At 44.7% G+C, this 20617-nt stretch overlaps 1 protein-coding gene across 1 annotated transcript in view; it reads right to left on the bottom strand.

The window, feature by feature from the left end:
- The window catches only part of NAA25 (N-alpha-acetyltransferase 25, NatB auxiliary subunit), an 893576-nt gene extending 881897 nt beyond the window's left edge, over positions 1-11679 (bottom strand). The window contains exon 1 of the mRNA XM_086943077.1: positions 11527-11679. Within this exon, the coding sequence (XP_086799203.1) occupies positions 11527-11584 (58 nt within the window). The 5' untranslated portion in view covers positions 11585-11679. The remainder of the gene's footprint in view (positions 1-11526) is intronic.
- Positions 11680-20617: the final 8938 nt, after the last annotated feature.

Here is a 20617-nt window from a genome sequence, read left to right on the forward strand (position 1 = left end):
GCAAATCAGTCTTGACCTCTAACTTGTACATGGATTATGAAAAATCAGATAGTGTCTCTTCTGCCAGTTTCCCAAACTTCAATCTTTGTCATATAAGTTTTAATCTGCCCAAAGCTCTGCTACCTTTTGGCTAGGCTAGTGATATAGAAATACCAAATAGATTCATTCTATGTGGAATATGAGGAGACGTGACTTCCAACACCAGCTTCTGTTCTTTATTAAACCTTGAAATGTTAGGCGCTCGCCAAAAGCATATTATGCACCAAGTTTAACTTTGACATGGTAAAGGCTCTATTTGTGCACAGAAGTTTCCACTCTTGATTCACAGAACCCCATCCGGTGGCTTTTTAGTTTTGTGAATTTAGTGTTGGGACAGACTTATTACGCTACCTGCAAACTGAAAAATATGTACGTTTCTTGATTTTCATACATCTTGTGTATGTTTTATCCAACCGGGAAACATACATATTTTCCTCCTGTCAAGAGAAAGAGAAAGGTGTTGCTTTGTGAATCCATGACAGTTGAAAATGTGAACTAAACATATGAGGATTCTTACAGCAGAACATATTTTTGACTTTCAAAATCTTGCCCTTTTTAAATCGGTTCACTGATCTCTTGCTTCTTTCGAGTTTCTCTGCTGAAATTAGGGTCATTTGGAGCTAGGCTGTGTACCGTCAAGTACAGTGTGATGAATGGATAATATTTCCACTGGTCAACCACAAGTGACTGTACTACAGTAACAATTCAGCAGAAATTAAATGACACGGTTGGGAGGCAAAGCATAAGCTTCAAACTAATGACACTCTGGATCATCTTACTGCGCCAAGCTGAATGTTACTTGCTTTTCTAGCTGGTCCAAAGGCAGATTTTGTGTCATTGGCAATGGCCTGCATGAAAGAAGGCTTGTTTGTCTGAACCTGGGTCATACGATGTTGATTCACATGCGAGTGCCCAGAGAAACTTCCAGGTTACCAGCACCCCTGCTGTCATACTTACCTTGTGCACCTCCACTTGGTTTCCGGGCCCAAAAAATAGACTTGCACTCTGCTGTTTTGGTGTCTTGCTCACCACTTTAATAAAGCCTGTTCCTGATACATAGGGGCCAAATAAAGTCTCGCCGGCTAGAGGAAACACATACTTTTACTTACAGATAAGTCAAAGCCATATGAAAAACCTAGTCAAGTAACATATCTGTGGTCAATTGGAAAAATTATGTTAACATGTCTGATACATACCGTGGCCGATTAAGAGATAAAGTTTGAATATGCCCAAAAACTAACTTGCATTGTGCTTCGATGTTACTCTATGACCGCAGGGAAAAATAAGTGATCACCCCATGTTCTAGTAAGGCATGTGAGGAAATTGCCTGTGACAATTGGGGAATCGACAAGAACACAAATATTCTGAAGGAGATGCAAGTCTGTGGCATTAGGATAGCTTGAATCTGAAAGGAACACAGTGGAGCGCTGAACATAGATAATGATACAGTCAATCATGGACTGAAGAGAAAGCTGGATTCCGAGAGGGGACGCAAAGGGTGTACAATGTTGTGACTATGTATTATAAGTCCCCCTTTACATACATTAAACTAATATTCCAAGCCCATTCGAAGTTTCATGGTGTTATAAAGGAAACTGGCTTTTGGCCTCATGTCTCTATAAGCTTAAACAACTCAACTATCACACATAATATTCTTATAATTAATGGATTAATTTTAGATTACTAAAAATCAGAACTGTGTATCAAACACTTAATACTTTCACATCATCTAAAAATCGGGCTTCTCAAAAGCATATAAAAAAAAATCAAACATCACAAAAACAATATCTTCAAATTGTATCCTATATACTCCAATTCATCCTTTTTCAGCTAATAAAAGACATGGAACACACATTTACAGGATTACAAATAATGTAGAGTAAGAAGATTCTTTATCACGTGTGTTTCAAAGTTGCAGCTATTTCTCATAAATAAGGTTTTCCAATATCCATCAAAACTAGTATGTTAAAAAATCCTCTCTTCTAGGGACATTTGATATCATGTTATGTATATTTGCACTAGCACCTGCAAGGGTATCCTGGTGCTCATATAAAAACTAAAAATTAAAGCAAAGAACAGAACAATCAGCCATTTACATGATAATCTTCCATTCTGAAATGCATAATTTAATTCCTATAAACACAAATCCTGATGTAGTCACTAAGGGTTACAAGTCATGCTACTGTTTGGGATGGTTCCTGAACTCCCTACACAGCCAAACTTGCTCCCCCAAATGTAGTCCTGTTAGCATGCTCTTGTTGGGAATATAGCCTGGCACTAAAATAAAGTTAATTCTCCTCTACACTACTCAAGCGGGCATTAAGTCAGTAATCCATGAAGGAGAATGGACAGCCAGACACACAGACAGAAAGACAGAGACACACAGGACAGACAGAGACACACAGAAACACACACATGGCAGTCGCCAGTAGGTAGTTATAATTAAGACCTAATTTCCATAGGAAAATCATTTTTTAACTTGGCTCCATGCAGTGGGGACCTAGAAATCGGGGCAGGAAAAACGGGGTGCGTTTGTAATGTTAATTTCCATAGGAATGCGTTGTCAAACCTATAGCCCGAACTGCTGGATGGAAATGACACCAAATTTGGCAGAAGGGTAGATGTTGTTACAGATTGGCTTTTTTGTTATTTAGTGCAAATCTGTTCGGTAATTTTTGAGAAATTTAAGCCAAAAATTATAGATACATCTCTGGTCGCAAAAATTTCGGAGGTTTAGCGATGAATCACGCATGCACACGCCAATGGGAATGCTCTGATTTGCAGACACAACCTGTACAGAAAGTTGCAGTTGCCATTTCATAGTCCGGGAGCAGTACCTGGGGCTGACATTTTGTGTGAAAGCTAACTTAAGGGGTCCGGGTGAAGAGAGCGGTCAGGGTGAAGATACTATGACCCCATGTTTAAGAAATGGGTGCGTTAGTGACACAAGTAATGCGCGTTAAATAGCTTTTTTCCATCATGTGCAAAAGTCAAGGCGATGCCGAGACCGAAGCGCAGCACCCTGTGTACCGTCGCGAATATCATCGCAAATATTGGTGAAAATATATTACAAAAATATTTATACACTCTTGCCGGTCACTGTCACACACTTGTGTACGCACTCACAAACTCACTCAGATACTTATACACCTATTCACATACTCACTCACACACTTATACATCGAGTCACATACCAAAAAAAGATATTGATGCACTCGCTCACATACCCATTCAGGTACCTATGCACCCACTTACATGCTCAATTGGAAAGTCACGCATCCATGGACAGACCCACTCAGTCAGACTCATGCATAGTCTCATAACTACTCACACATCCATACAGTAACTCAGTCACACACCCTGTCAGAGACTTATGGACTCACTCATACACTCAAACTCAGACACCCACTCACAAACTCACTCATATATACATGCCCCCACTCACTCACCCAGTCAAAGTTTACGAATCCACTCACAGACCCACTCAGACATTTATGCATAAATCCATTCACTCACCTACTCAGAGACTTATGCTCTCACTCACAGACCCATTGAGACACTAATACACCACTCACAGATCCACTCCAACACTCACACACCCATACAGTCACTCATAAACACAACCACTCATAGACCCACTCAGAGAATTATGCACCAAGTTAGTTATACACAGACTCGTGTACCTATGCAGCTGCACTCACAGACCCACTGAGAGATTTATGCACTCACAGATTTACTCAGACTCTTGTGCACCCGCTCACTCACCCATTCAGACATCCCCTTAGACACTCATGCATGCACTCACAGACCCAGTCAGAGAGTCATATACTTAATTACAAAGGCATTCATGCACCTACTCACAGATTGGTTGCACAAGTCTCTCACTCAATCACAGACCCATTGCGACACTGATGCACCCACTCATAGATGCACTGAGGCAGTCATGCATTCCATTACAGAAGTATTGATACACTGATGCACTGTCCCACAGATCCCTTCAAATACTCATACAGGAAATGAGACTTAGTGATGCATACAGTCAGATTAAACTGAAAAAAGTATGCACTAAGTTATAGAGATATTAAGGGAGGTATACATATTATATAGTCGTTTACATAGTAATGTGTTTAGTGTGTTGGTTTTAATTCATTTCGCAGTTATAAAAGTTTTGAATGTGTGGTGGCTATTGAATGCCTGCATTTGTTTTGTCACTTTGTGACGTATTTGCAGCTACTGATATCATCATGACACCCGGCGTCACAGCGAAAACAGAAATCGGGTTAAAAGGTTGTTTTTATACAAACTCCCTACAAAATTATAACGTTAAACAGTGGAGTAAAAAAATCCCTAGTGTCTAAAATATAGTAAAAGGTGTGCATATATGTGTTTTGCACACCCTAAAAAAGGCGCAATCGTCACGGTTATCGGAGCCATTGCGACTTTTGGCATGCTCACAAAAACGGGAAGTAGGGTTCAAACATTTTTTTTTTAAGTTACTACAAATAAATGTGTACAAACATGTTCTTTAAGTTGGTGATGGGTGTATTGCAATAGTTAGAATGAATTTAAGTTCAAAATTTTGCATGTGGTGGTGGTCGTTGAATGTCTCCTTTTGTTTTGCGATTGTGACGTGATCGTAATGTCGCCACAAATTTCAAACAGTCTAAAAAAAAACAACTAATATTTGAGTAGAAAATGAATACAATTTTGGCCTCTTGGGTTGGTTCTGATTTAGAAAAATATCTTTAAGTGTATTTTTCAGTATGCTAAAAAAAAAAAAAATCACAACAAACTCCCTCCAAACCAACTAGCAGGAACTCCATAAACCTCTGAAAAACTGAAGAGGATGACACTAAGCCAAAAAGTATGCATACAAATTTGAACACCTCATCAAGGGAGTTCTAAAAGAGGTGAGATCCTGTGATCTTTTATGTAATCGCACCTGGGAGTCCGAGGCTTTCAAATCCAGTATGCTGAAAACCTTTGTGTCCTTAAGAGTAGATAACATAATTAGAAATATGGAGTATGAGATATCTGTCCAAAATTATTTCCCGGCTGAGGGCTCTAGTCTATGCAGAGATGTACCTCACCTCGGTTTTCTTTTGGCCACAACTATGGGCTCTGCTCTGTGGTTTTCACTGGCATGATTATCCATAAAGTGTTATGTTTTGGAACTTCCTACTTCACCTGCTTCTGCACTCGCAATGGCTATCTCCATATTTAGGATACCACAGGAGCAGCACCCTCTTTCAACTTAATGCAGTGAGAAAAGGGTGTTAAGACACCCTAGACCTTCACAGATAACAGATGGAAATTCAGTTACCACATCCAGACGACAACTGATCACCTCATGATCTACTGCCTTCTGAGCCAGCCAATCTTTAAAGCTAGCTAGGTGACCAGGTAGCCCACACCTATAACACAACCCATTCAACTAACTTATTAAGCCTTGTTACCCGTACCTTGTTACCACTTGTACTTGGATTCGGTCTGCCTCCGTTTTTACAAATCTCTCACACACAGGAATTCATCTACTCTGCTTGTTTAGCAATGGTTAGCACTTCAACAAAATGGTGGTCTGTCCTAATTCCATAATAAAATAGGAGGCATTCTGACCACTCTTTAACCGAACAGATGCCTAATTTGTCCCTTATTTTAATAGACTGCTTTTGGCTGTCTCTTCCCAAGACAAAACGTTGTTTAAAAAACGATTTTCACTTTCTGTTTTTACTGTCTGTCTTTGCTTGTGGTTACAGTTAAAAATTGCATATTTGATCACCTGTGTTGTGTTCTAAACGTGTGGCTTTCCCTGCTCATGATTGCCTCCATTTAGCATGTTGAATTGTGGGATTTGAAGTCCAACCTCTGTAGTTTGTCCCGCTCATTCCTTGATTCTGTTTTCCCTCCAAATTTCTCCTTTGCTCTGTGCTAAGACCTGTATGTTAATACCCATTAACATACAGGTCTTAGCACAGAGCAAAGGAGAAATTTGGGTATTCTTGCAGGGAGATTGGCCAAACTGGCCCCTGGCTTGGTTAGTCCAGACCAAAAGGGATTTATCAGTGGGCGTTTTATTGAGGAACAGACTCAGCTTCTCATCGGCAATATTGACCTGGCAACAGTAAGATCTGAACCTTTGGCGGTAATCGCCTTAGATGCCGCCAAGGCGTTTGATAGGGTTTGTTGGTCCTATCTATGGGAAGTTTTGAATGTTATGGGTATAGGCCCAGTGTTTATTCACACACTCCAACAATGCTATCTGGGAGCCTCTGCAAGAGTTTTAGTAAATGGGACTCTTACCTCCAGCTTTGAAATTCAGAGGGGAACCAGGCAGGGCTATCCCATTTCTCCGCTCCTGTTCGACCTATATATAGAGCCGCTCGCACAGGCAATAAAGCTTGATCACCAGATCCTGCCTTTTAAGTCTCAGCATTATTTATCAAAATTAGCTCTATATGCGGATGATATTATCCTCTACACTAGCGATCCAACGACCACTATGCCAAGGGTGGAGGCCCTCTTGGAGGAGTTCGGTTCAATCTCAGGCTATCTGGCTAATTCCTCCAAGACGGAGGTAATGTGTTGGAACATAACTAACTGGAAGGGACAGACCAGTAAAGAATTTAAATACCTTGGTATAACTGTAGTGAATGACTTGGACAAGATTGCCCCTTTGAATTTGAAGAGAGTAAGCAAAGAATTTGAGCGTTTGTTTGCCAGGTGGAAAAATCTTCCCCTGACCATATTTGGTAAGGTGAACCTAATCAAAATGACTGCTCTCCCCAAATTAACATACATATTTAATGCAGTCCCTCTCAGGTTCCCTCAACCTGACATTTCAAGAATACAGAGCAAGATTGGGAGTTTTGTTTGGGGAGATAAGGGAGTGAGACTGTCTTGGAAGAAGTTGAGGCGGAGGTTGTTGAAAGGCGGGTTAGCCCTTCTGGATATTAGTTGGTACCTGGTTGCCTTTCAATTTAAATCTATTAGGATGCTTTTAATGGAACCTATAACTTCATCTTGGGGGCTTCTCCTTAGAGAGCTGATTAGTAACGTGGAAGGGGGTGGCACCGAAGGGTTTCTTTACAAATTTGGAGCATAGAAATTCTTTAAGAAGGTGCGTCTGAAGGTCCTGAAGAATGCACTTGAGATCTGGTGCAAAATCAGGACTAAGTGTAAGATAGGGTACTACTCTGACCAGGCCCCCATCTGGGATTCCCCGGGGTCCCTCCTCTGTCTTATGGATGGCCTGGCTGTCCCCATCAGGGAGGCAGGAATTCGAACCTGGTCTGACCTGGGGGATAACAATGGGGTGTACTAAAAGCTAAGATAGGCGCTAGATTTTCCACGTTTAAGTATTTGCAATTAAAATCTTGGTGTGAGGCGGAGAGCGGGGGCATAATGGGAGAATGGGAAACTGAGTGCCTTTTTATGTCCGATCATCGCCTAAAAAAAAAAAAAAAAAAAAAAAAAGTATCAATCTGGTATAAAGTTTTGCTCAAAGCTGATGACAAAGATATTCCATCTCAGGCCTCGGTGTGGAGACAATCGCCTTTTGAACCAGTAATTGAGGAGTTATTAGAGCCTTCACTAAATCTATTTAAATACACCAAATCAGCTAGTCTAAAGAAAAACCACTTTTTTGTAGCAAACCGCATCTACTACACCCCAGCAAAAATTGCAAAATTTGCATCAACCCCTGAACCGAAATGCCATAGGTGCTTGACCCCTAGGGCAAATGACATCCACGTCTTTTTTGAATGTGCAAAGTTGGCAGCATTTTGGGAAGGGGTAGGTGGCTATCTGCGCAGGATTTTTGAGACTAACATCGCAGTTAATGAGACCTTGGTTTTCTTTGCTGATGACCGAAAAACAACAAAGGCTTTAGCAGCAAAGGATCAAGGACTACTACTGTGCTTGATTCTATTAGCGCGCAGGGAAATCTGCTTGAAATGGAAAGACCCAAATCCCCCAAGTTTGGAAGATTGGGTAAATTCTGCATTTGCGATGGCTCGCCTTGATACGGCTAATGCCGATAAGGCTCAAAACAGTATATGGCAACCACTCCTCATAATAGGTAGAGATCTGAGACGGTATAGACACTGAAAATCTTAAGGCCATCAGTCCTATGATTACACCTTAAAAACTAATACGAAAGAGTTGGTCAGGGGACCAAAGCATAAGCGACTGGCCGGAGGGAGCTCAGGTCCAGAATTACGGCCATAACATTTTGCACAATGCTTGAAGGTGAGATGAGGACAAAAAAGAAAAAAAGACCTGTATGTTAAAACAGTGCACTCCCAGCCACCATTTTGTGTTCACAAACCAGTGGGACCAGCCCCCCTGCTCCCCCCCGCTGTAACTCTCGCAACAAACCAGTCTAAGATAAACACTCTCACCTCTACTTCATTCCCTCCTACACACAACATACACTCTACTCAGAAGCACATCACCGCCCCCGCTACGTCACAACCTCTTCTCCCAAAATATACTACACAACCAAATCCATTGCATGAAACATATACATCAGCACCCTTTTTCACTACTCCTCAGAAGCAAAACATATTACAAACACCAGCACAACAAAATCTTCAAAGCGCAACACCTCATAATACTTACCATAACAAAATACAAACATATACCCACCGTTCAAACCACACAAAGCAGCAAACTCCAATGCCAAGCTTTCACTCTTCCAGCACACCTAACACAGATACAGTAATACAGACCCTCTCTTCTAAGCGCCTCTCATCCATTGGACAATTTAGAACATTACTACATGACCCACATGCTGCACCACCTCCAACTCATACACCTTCCGCCTTAAACACGCGCAAAAATATAAGCAACATGCCACACTTTGCTTCCCCATGTCTACTTCACAACAATGTTACACCACAAAAGCAACACAGCACTCCAACTCACTCTCAAACACCATCTCCAACACATACACATGCAGACCCATCAAAATGCCTTCTTAGCATTCTGGATGAGGTACACGATACAGAACAGCTACACAATTGCTGTCCTAATACAGCTAATACCAGCTCTGAAAACACACCTGCTACAAACCCACACAATACTGACCTCTCTTCTACCTCTTCAGAAAACTACTCAAGATTTGGCTCTTCCCCGCATAAGCTCCGTACGCAAACAGAAATTTACAGCATATCCCTCTGCATACAACCATTTTTTCACTATAGATCTGTACCTATCTTTGTGTATTACTTTGTATAAACATGTAAAATAATGTTGTTGAGAGAAAAAAAAATAATAATAATAAATAAAAATCATCTTTGGTCTACATGTACATACTTCGATTGTGCATCTATGTACCTTCCATGTACTTGGATCTGTGTCTGTTACTTTTCTCCTGAAAAAGCATATCCAATGCACTACCTTATTTCTCATCCTGTGCCTCTATCAATATCTTTAATCTACATATACTTACCTCCTTTATGCATCTATATACTTTCAATGTAATTTTGGATCTATATATTTATCACGTTCTTCTAATTTAGCATTTTCAATGCACTACCCTATTTCTCAGCCTATACTCCGCTCAATATATCTTCTAGCCCAACCTTCTGACTCATCTCAAACTTCTTCTACTACTCCTTCCAATGCACTACCCTATCTCTCATCCTATACATCTATCAATATATCCTCTACATCCACTCTCATTTATCCCTAACCCCACACCACTACTATGATTGCCAAAATAACCCTTTCTAGACTCTCTCCTACTCTACCCCTCTCTGCATCATCTGACACCTCTTTTTACTATACCGATCCCCTAAAACAAACCTTTCTAAACTCTTTCCTCCGAGTCCTTCCCTCCAAAACTCCTTTTTTCTCTCATCAAAAGCCTCCTCCTACTGCTAAGACCTAAAAAAAAAAACCTTCACTCTTTTATCCCTCCACTATCCTTTTCAATCGAAATTAACAGACTGATATGTTCACTTCTCAAATTCCATATTAAACTACACTAATATACTACCCAAATAACTGAATAACTGAATAACATATCCACTACTCAAATTGCTTCATATTTTTTTACTATACTAATTTTCAACAGTAATCCTTTATGGGTTCCGGAGTGGCGTGCTACTCGGCAGAAAAGCGCTTCAACACCCATTAGGGGTAACAAGTGCTATATGAATGCTAATCTTTGTTCCCCTTTTATCCCTCCACTATCCTTCTCATTCCAAGTAATTGACTAATATCCACTAAAATGACTTCATATTTCACCATATTAATTCACCACTAATCCTTTGTAAGCTTCCTGAATAGCATGCGTCAACAAGCGCTATATAAATACAAACCTTTGTCCTCCTCTATCCTTCTACTTTCATTCCAAATCCAATTAACTGACTAACCTATCCACCACTTAAAATGTACTTGCATGTTTCACTATACTAATTCAACACTAATCCTCTATGGGTCCTGGCGTAGCGTGCTACTCGCCGAAAAAACGCTTTGATGCCTCGTCAGGGGTAGTAAGCGCTATATAAATACAATACAATAATGTAGAACTAAGTGCAAGCTGGGGCGGGGTCTAGAAAGAACTGCCTCTTTGTGTTCAGAAATCAAGTGTCATTTAAAAGTGGGGAGTGAGGCAGGTCCGGCTGCTCAGAATCAAGTTAACTCTACAAAGCTGTCAAACGGCCAACAAGTGTAACACTATCAGGCACTCGCGCTTTTCAGCCAACATAATTTAGCAGAAAAGTAATCTACATGTCTCAGAATGCACTGTCAAGTATGTCAGCAATGAAATAGTATCTACCCACCCTCTCCCTAAAAGCTGCACAGGGAGGAACTACACATACGAAGGGTGCAGTCTTGGTCAGCCTTTCAATCCGGGACTGTTACCCAGCTCCCCGCAGCAGAGAGATAATAGAAAGGCTGACCAGCGTAGGTTGTCATAAGGTAAAGGGCATGTAGCCCGTGTGCATGGTAAGATTAGGCTCTACGGGGACGAGATCGGATTAGGCAATAAGCAGACCCCTCCACAACTAAGCTAGGGAAACATGCAACAAACCTGGTGGTAGGAGTCACAAGAGACCAGTAGACACCCACTCCGCTCCCAAACGGCCACGGAGAGAAAGGAAGCAGGCTGAAATCCCACTGCAGTCAAGACCGGGAACAGCGGTGCGCCCCATATTCAAAAGTAGAGTTCAGAGCAGCCTCCCTGCTCGTGTCAATCCTTTGGTAACTAGGGGAAAGAAAAGCCCTGCTTCCCCCCACCCCGCCTTCTACACGCGAGAGCTCTGTCCACCTCCCAGACTCCAGCGTTACAAAGCGGCGCAGCCTTCTCCCACTCCCGGGCACTTCCTGTACTCCAACCCGAGGTCCTGCCGAGGCCTAGCACGGGCGCCTCCAATGCTCCTCTATGCAGCCGCTACGTGCCCTGCTACCCCAGGCGCTGCCCAGTCCCAGGCAAGGGTCAGGACAAGTCAGGGACCACGCCAGCGCCTCGAGACCTACCATAGATGGGCCGGAGCCGCCTGTCGTTAGGGTCCTGCACATGGCCCCGCGTCGCCATGATGAGCAGCGCACAGCCGCAGTGCGCCTGCGCAGGAGGCGGGCGGCGTTAAAGCTGTAGTGTCTGCCGGTTCTGTGCGAGCAGGTGACAGTCCCAGGGCCGAAGTCAGGACCCCGCTGTCAGGTGCAGGCTCCGCCCCCCGCATGACTCCCAGCAGTGCTGGCCGCTGGTTCTCTATACAAAGAGTGAGACACAAGATTTTATTTATTTATGCGTTTTTATATAGCGCGGACTTTACCCAAAGATGTCAGAGCGCTTCACAATAGGAAGAGTACTGATAAATGAGAAAATTACAAGTGAACAAATTACAAAAGCAAACGTTAAGTTACATGTGGCAATAGAGACAATTGTGAGCAAACAAAATAGAAGAGGTAGCAAATGTACATTACAGGAGGAAAAAGTGACATGTGTGCAAGTTACAAAAGCGTACAAAGTACAAGTAGAGGAATAATACTGCAAAAAATGGCAGACACTCAAGCACAAGAACAAACGTTACGTAGGCAATGGTGGCACTTGTGCAAGTATCTAAAGCAAACAAAATGTAAGAGGCAGCAAACAGTGTGTTACAAGAGAAAAGTGGCGTGTGCATGTTACAAAAGAGTACCAAACACAGGTAGAAGGGTAATACTGCAATAAATGACAGACTCTCAAACTACAAGAACACACTGAGAAGGCACTTCCATAGTCATGGAGAATAGAATTTTCTACAATGAAAGGTCTTCCTTCAGATAATAGAGAGGGCGTGAATTAAATTCTAACTGTGTCTTTGAATGAGGAGAACTTTGAGGTCAGTTTTGAAGGCCTGGGAGGAGGAGGTGATCCGGAGCTGAGGCGGAAGTGAGTTCTAGATTCTCACTGCGTTGCCTGAAAAGGATTGGGCCATCGATCTTTCCTTCTTGAAAATGGGAGGTTCAAGCAGTACATTTTCCGCATTACGTGATGGTCTAGAGCCTCCGAGAGTTTCAGTTTATTTGCCAGGTAGCGAGGAGAGGAGGAGTGCAAGGCTTTGTGGGTGATGCAGGCAGTCTTGTAGATAGCTCTTGCCTCGATGGGAAGCCAGCGGAGGGTGGATGACATGGGGGTGATGTGGTCGCTTCTTTTGGCCCCATAAATGAAATGAGCTGCTGAATGGAAGCAGATTTAATGGGGGACAGGTGGGATTTGGGGAGGCCAGTGAGAAGAGAATTGCAGTAGTCCAGTCTGGAGAGAACCAGCGATTGGACCAGGGTTTTAAGGTCATGCTCCGGAAAGAAACGACGAATCCCTCGAAGAAGGCGCAGTTGGTATTGAGCAGACTTTGCAATTGACCACTCATAGCCTGTTTTGCTCACCGCGACCGGACCGGGACCTCTTGGGCTGATTCAAATCCCTGCTGGGGCATTTTCAGCGGACTTCTGCAATCGCGGCCCCCGCTCCACGGGTGTGCCGCTGATCCCACCCACACCGCTGCGGGACTGCGAGGCAAGGACTGGACACACCTGCAGCCTCTTCCCGCAGCGGCTACGCCCTCTTGCCTGGCTCTCCAATAACTCTTCGTGGCACCCGCTTCGCGGGTGCCACTCATAGCCTGTATTGCTCACCGCGACCGGACCGGGACCTCTTGGGCTGATTCAAATCCCTGCTGGGGCATTTTCAGCTGACTTTTGCAATCGCGGCCCCCGCTCCACGGGTGTGCCGCTGATCCCACCCACACCGCTGCGGGACTGCGAGGCAAGGACTGGACACACCTGCAGTCTCTTCCCGCAGCAGCTACGCCCTCTTGCCTTGGAGGTTTAAAACTAGGCTACTCATTCCGCGGCGCGGGCTAGCGCCGGGCTAAGCCCGGCCAAAGGGCGAGCCTTTTGAGGCCGTTCGAGAAGGGTAGAGACCGGGACCGGGCCACCCCCCCTTGCATCTCTTACTTTCTGCCTCTACACTCATCAAACTTAAAAACTATGGCCATGAGAGAGACGAGGAGCAAGAGCACGCTAGCTGCTGGTACCTCTAAAGGTACTTTGGACAATTATTTTGCAAAGGCGGGGTCTCTCCTCATTGATGAAATTACGATTTTGGAAAGGCGAATTTCGCAAGAATTAGACTGGGCAAGGCGATCATCCATGGGCATAATAGCACAGGCTAGGACCCCGGTAAAGACATTGGATCGCATAGACTGTGACAACGGGGAGAATGGAGCTAGTGGTGTGTTAGATACCCCTGACTTAACCATCTCCACCATACTAACCAACGATATTGACACTAGTGCCCCTGTAGAGTTAAGCTTATTACACCTACCTCAACCCCTTCCACCCCCTATTAATGTCATTGTTAGCCTGGCTAACACGAATGAGAATATTGATACAGCTAGTGGCCCTACGCAGGGGGAAAGAGAAGGAGCCATTCCAAAAAGGAAAAGAGGGCCACAAAACCCAGGGGGCGCAAGGCTAAGGTAGCTAAGCATAACCCACTAGGAGAGGGAACCAAACTGGGATCTGGAAGCAAGGGACATACCCCCCTAAGGAGTAAGATGCCATCATCCCTGCCAAATCCCCCCACCCCCAACACGACCTGAGTCACTTAGCCATAATGTAACTTCATCTGACAAAGATATCACCCTCTCTGATATCGGCACTCTTTTGAAGTCACTTTTAAGCCCCTTGGAAGCGCGCCTAACTAAGATCGAAGCTAGACTAGTGTCAATTGAAAAAGCTACGGTCCAATTAGCAAATACCTCTAAAAAAGATAGTATTGTTGTCAAAGGTGGGGGGGGGGCTCAGGAATAAAAAGCCTGTACCTACGCCAATAGCAAAGGAGGTGGTGAAGGAGGCGGCACCGACCTCCAAGCCCTCACAATCCCAACAACCTGCACCCCACATAGTGTCTACCCAGCAGACTGATTGTGCTACATGTACTCACCCACCTGAAAAATCAAATGTACTCACACAGGGTGACTAGGGAACTTACAAAAAACACAGGGTAGTAAACTTACCGCCAGAGGCGAGTCCATACACAGTTATTCTGGCGGGGGTTCCGGAGCTAAAACCATCCTCAAAAGAACATGTCACGGCTCTTAAAAACAAGGTGATCAGCTGGCTTTCCATCAATAGGCCCCTCCCCCAGGGAATAACGAGTGATGTCCTCATGGTAAGGAGAGTCCCATGGTTAGGTAACACACGAAAATCGATCAATGGGGATTGCATCCTAATCAACTTCAGGGACCCCTTAACCGTCGCTCATATTTGTAGTTGGTCTTACCCCGACCTTGGGACATCCATCCAGTCCTTACCTCTGTCTTTTTTCTATCCTCCAGCGACCCATGTGAGAGATGAGGAGCAATGACAGACTATCCATAGGAGGGAGGGAAGCTGGGGCAACAGAGGGAGAGGATTCACATACCGTCCTTCTCCCTACTATCCGGCCAATATTCCAACCTTTAATAGGTATAGCCCCTTGGATTTAGTCGATTGACAGAGTAGGATTGCGATGGGGGAGTCAGTAATGCGTCCCAGGGGTTCCAAAAAATGGGGAGCTATCTCCCCTAAATTTTGTCATAATAACTCCTTTGAGTCAGCTCGTTGCGAGGTGCAACATTCTCCCAGAGAGGTTTATACAAACACAGCTGGGATTATCCCCAGTCAGAATGAAACTATACAAGGGGAAAGTCTCTTGGGTAACACGCCTCAAATGAATTCTACACACATGGGCACTTCCCCCCTTCTGACCCTGAACCCCAGACCGCCCTTCCTAAATATACTATCTTGGAATGTGGCTGGCCTGGAGAACAAGATAAATTCTCCGGATTGGAGCTCATTCATTGAGGGTAGGGACATATGCATGTTCCAAGAAACCTGGGCGAAAGAGGAAATCCCTCGCACAGGTTTTGCATCTTATTTTGTCCCTGCAAAGTGGAGGGGTACCCTCAGGCGGTTTAGTGACGTGGGTGGCGGTTGATCTGGGATGCACGGCTGCCGTGCTTCCATTAGGCACAGGGGATATTCTTGGCCTTTTGTTAGAGAGTGGCCGAACTCGAACAGACTTGTGGTGTTAAATGTCTATTCTAGGCCGGTTGGTATCACACAGGAGTCATCCACCATCGACGACCTCTCGGTCGCCCTTAGTGACATTTCCCAGGGCACTCCCCTCTTGATTGGAGGGGACCTAAACTGCCACTTTGAAACTCTCTTGGGTCTAGTGGATGGACTTTCCCAAGAGGAGGATGCACTATGGTCTGTACCACCAACGGCAACACCTGCGCCCAGAGCCTGGACTCCGTTGGCCGTCCAAATTACCGGTCTGACCCTCAAACACGGTGTGCGGGCCTGTAATGGACGCACTATTTCTGACATCCCTCCCAAATGTACATACAATAGAATATGTAGGGAGTCGAGATTAGATTAGATTCTAGTCCCAATTTCGTCGTGGTCCCATATTATTGCCTTCTGGGTGATACCTAGAGAGGACAGTGACCACAACGCACTGGAACTGGAATATGCCCATCCAGGCACTGATAATAGAAGGCATGTGACGAGCGTCTCCAGAAAAGGGCTAGCATTGACGAATAACAGAAGGAGAGTTAGGTGGGAGAAGCTTGCCTCTTACCCAGAGAAGGTATCAGGGCTTTATGCCCGGGTTATTCCAATACTTGAAAAGGTTTGTACACTAATGGAGCAACCTACCTTGCCGGGCATCAATGACCAGATGTGGCTGCTGCATGAGGACATGGTCAAGTCTGTGGCCGATGCTTTCTTTTCGACAGGAAAGAATGGTGGTGGCCACCATACCCGCTCCACTTGGTATAATGCTGCATGCCGTATGGCTAAATCTGACCTGCTGACCTCGATCAAGGAAGGCAGAGACAGATCCGAGATCAGGGCTAGGAGAAAGGCTTACAAGTCCCTGATTTCGCATGCTAGAACTGAATGGCAGCAGGAGAAATGGGAAAATCTCACAATTTCATTATCCTGCAGGGATTCACGTAAATTCTGGCATATTGTAAACACGGTGTCTGAGGAGCTAGCCTCGGCACTTGAACCCAACATTTCGCCCAAGGCTTGGCAGGATCATTTCCAGGCCCTCTATGGGGTTGATGATGGAGCCCTTGGTATACCCTTACCGATCACCAGCACGGTACTAGAAGGGGACCTCTTTACTGAAAAGGAGGTGCGACTAGCCATTGCAGGGCTGTTACCTGGTAAAGCGCCTGGTCTGGACGGCTTACCGGGTGACCTATTTAAACAGGAGCCCGATGTATGGGCACCATACCTAATGACGTTATTTACCGCTGTTTTAAGGGGTATGGATATACCGGGTACTTGGCTGGGCGCAGAGATTGTCCCTATTTTCAAGAAGGGGTCACCTCTGCTCCCAGCCAACTACAGGCCTATCAGCCTCATTGATGTAATCCAAAACATTTTTGGCAGGCTGATACTTGACCGCCTCCAAAACTGGATGGAGGAATTTGCCATCCTAAGTCCTTATCATGCCGGATTTAGAAGAGGGGTTTCAACAACGGACCAGATCTTCCGTTTGAACCTTTTGTTCTGGAAGACTGTGACAATCGAGGGCGGCAGCTTGTACACGGTTTTCGTGGACTTGCGAGCAGCCTTCGATTTAGTGCCGAGAGATAGATTGTGGATTGTCTTGGCGGAGTTGGGGATTCCGGTGGATATTCTGTCAATCTTGATAGGATTACATCAGGGGAATTTCGCCCGGGTTATGTGTGGCAGAAATGGCGCACTCTCAGGCAGTTTCCCCATTGGCAGAGGGGTAAGTCAGGGTTGTGTGCGCGCACCGACCCTGTTCTGCCTCTTTGTCAACGGGGTGATCATCCACTTGAATAGGTTGGTTGATATTGATGCTCCCAAACTTAATGGCTGCAGGGTGCCCGCTATTATGTTTGTGGACGACACCCTGCTGCTATCTAAGTCTCCCATGGGCATACAACGGGTTCTGGACGGGTTTTCGACCTTTTGTGTGGAGAGAGGGTTGGAGATCAATGCCATGAAAACAAAATTCATGATCTTCAACCCTCCCTCCTCAACTCGCCCAAACCCTACCATAGGGCCTTTGAGACTAGAGAGGGTCCTAACCTTCGAATACCTGGGGGTAACCATCAACCAGAATATGACCTGGGACTCACATTGTACCAGGGTCATTATGAAACTGGTCCAGCTTACGGGTGGAATTAGTAGGATGGCAAGTAGGTTGACTGCTAAGCCTTTTGGTCCCCTTATTCACATCTACAAAATGCAGGCTAGAGGGGCCGTTATTTACGGTGGAGAACTGTGGGGCCATGCAATCGCCAAGAAACTACAGATTTGTGAAAATAATTTCTCGAGGCAGTTGGCAGCTTTACCACCTGGCACACCACTCCTCCCACTGAGACTAGATTTGGGTCTTAGACCCATTACGGAAGAACTGGAATTGAAACCCTTAACCTTTTGGCGTAGAATTTGGAGCTCCCCGGAATTATTGAGCTACAGGGCCGAGCTCATGGAGATCCTACGCCTACCAAATGCCACCCATATACCCTGGCTGAGATATATCAGACAAACTTGTGAGTCTCTAGGTAGGCCGGAACTATGGCTTGACCCGGGTAATGCTTGTGGTAGGACCCCACGCAAACTTCTCTCTCAAGAGTTCTACGAGCAAAAGTTGCTTGTTTCGATTAAAGGTACACGCGAGGGGTCTCTAACTAATTTGTTCACCATGTCCAAAGACTCATACCTCCAGGAGCCAGTCCTTGATGGAATTAGCCCTGTCTTGACAAGGAAACTATTCACGCAGTGGTGTTATGGCACTCTCCCCCTTGGGGCCTTTACGGAACGTTGGGGCAAGTCTCAGCTCTCCGCACAGTGCCCAGCTTGCAGACATCTCCATGAAAATGATCTGCATGTTTTATTTTTTTGCCAAGCTTATCAAAGACCCAGGGAATATTGGCTGGTTCCCCTCTTAAAAAACCTAGGCTTCAGGCGCCATCTCCCAGCCTACAGAATATTAAAGACAGATCTATCCCCTCCTATTGTGTTTGCAGTGGCAACATTTTTAACAGCTATGTGGTACATTCGTAATCGATGCATTAAGCCGATTACTGATAAAAGCATTGCTTGATGACTTTTTAAATGTAATGCACTGTAATTGTTTCCTATGTAATAGTAAGTAAGTAAATGAATTCTGGTCTAAATTACTGCATAATATAAAGAGAGCAGACTCGAGGGCGTTCTGGTTACAAGTTAACTCCATAAACCGGACAGCTCAACCAATAAGTATGACCTGTATATCCGAACCGGAATGGACCCAACATATAATGGAAACATTTTCAATAAATAATTGGATGACACCGGCAACTTTGCTTAGCAAAGTAACAGTTAAATCAGTGGGAGAACACATTGTCCAAGTCCATCAAGGGGACCGCCTAAAAGCTGTGGAAAACTTGGCACCACACACCAGGCAAGACGAAGAGCAAAGCATATTAAAAAATAATCAAGAAAAGTAGGCAAGAAAGCGCCCCTGGTCCAAACGGCGTTCCGCAAGCCATTTACAAGGAGGACCCACAGTACTGGGCCAGTAAATTCGATTTGCTCTTTCGAACAGTAAAGAACAGAGGTGGTATCCCTGAGAGCTGGAGGGGGGCGATCATAACTCCAATCTATAAAGGTGGAGACCGTAAAGATCCAAATAACTACCGTCTGATCGCCCTCATCGACGCTGAAGCAAAATACTACGCGTCAATGATACTAGCAGACCTGACCCAATGGTCAGATAAGAACAATAAAATACCACTGAATCAGTCTGGGTTCCGCCGTGGCATGGGAACAATGACGAATGCTATGGCCCTATGCCTGATCGCAGAGAAAAGCCTACAGAACCGCCAGGAGCTCTACACCTGTTTTGTGGACTTCAAGGCGGCATTTGACCGCATCAACAGGCAATTGCTATGGGCAAAACTAAAAAAACTGGGCCTACCGGACTCTATTCTCTTGCCCATCATTAACCTGTACACTGACACCTGGATGCAGGTAAAAATTGACAATGGGCACTGCCTAACCCGGAAGATCAACACTGCCGATGGTCTAAAGCAAGGATGTGTTTTGGCCCCACATCTATTTAATCTATTTATGGGTGATCTGACAGAAAGCCTGGACAAGGTCAACGCACATCCTCCCCGGTTAAGTAGCCTCCGTGTAACGCACTTATCATACGCGGACGACGTGGTATTGCTGAGCCAAACAAAAATTGGCCTCCAACGCCTACTGCATGACATGTCCGTCTACACAAAAAAGAACCTGTTAACCATAAACATCAGGAAAACAAAGGTAATGCTCATAACGCGACGACGCAAAACTTCACCAAACTTCCGAATAAACAATGATCAACTGGAAGTGGTAAACAGCTACAAGTACCTGGGGGTACATTTAGACAACCGCCTCAATTTCCAAGTGCATTTTAAGGACATGGAAAAAAAAGGGTCCACCTTACTGCACGCTTTCACTAGTTTGGCAGCAGAGCTAAAAGGTCCTCTTGTCTCCCCCTTGCTAACCGCAATGAAATCAAAGCTGTTACCCACAATAGCATATGGGAGTGTATTACATCATGGGAAAAGTGCTACTCTCATAGACAAAATACAAACTAAAGTCTATAAACGGGTCTTTTCCCTACCGAACAGCTCCTCACCAGCGCAAGTAAGACTTGAATTTGGATTACAATCACAAGTACTACTGAAAAAATATGAGGCTATCAAATTCTGGTACAACGTTTGGAGGAACAAGGAGAACAAAATGAATGGGGCATTGTGGGAAGCAATCCACACAAACCCGAGCTCTGAGCACGCAAAGTACCTAAAACTCTCACTGGATACAACCGAGCTGGGACCACTGTGGGGAACAAAACTGCCAGTTTCTTCGTTCAAACAAGCGGTCGTGAGGATCGCCAAGAAACACTCGCTTCTCAACGATAAAATAACCTTCAGCGCCCGGACCCACGCCTGGATGACCATCAAATCATACATAAAGCCCATACCAGCAGCTTATTTTGACATGGCCTTCTCGTTCTTTATCA

Source organism: Lissotriton vulgaris, chromosome 11 (assembly GCF_964263255.1).
Source record: "Lissotriton vulgaris chromosome 11, aLisVul1.2, whole genome shotgun sequence".
NCBI lineage: Eukaryota > Metazoa > Chordata > Amphibia > Caudata > Salamandridae > Lissotriton > Lissotriton vulgaris.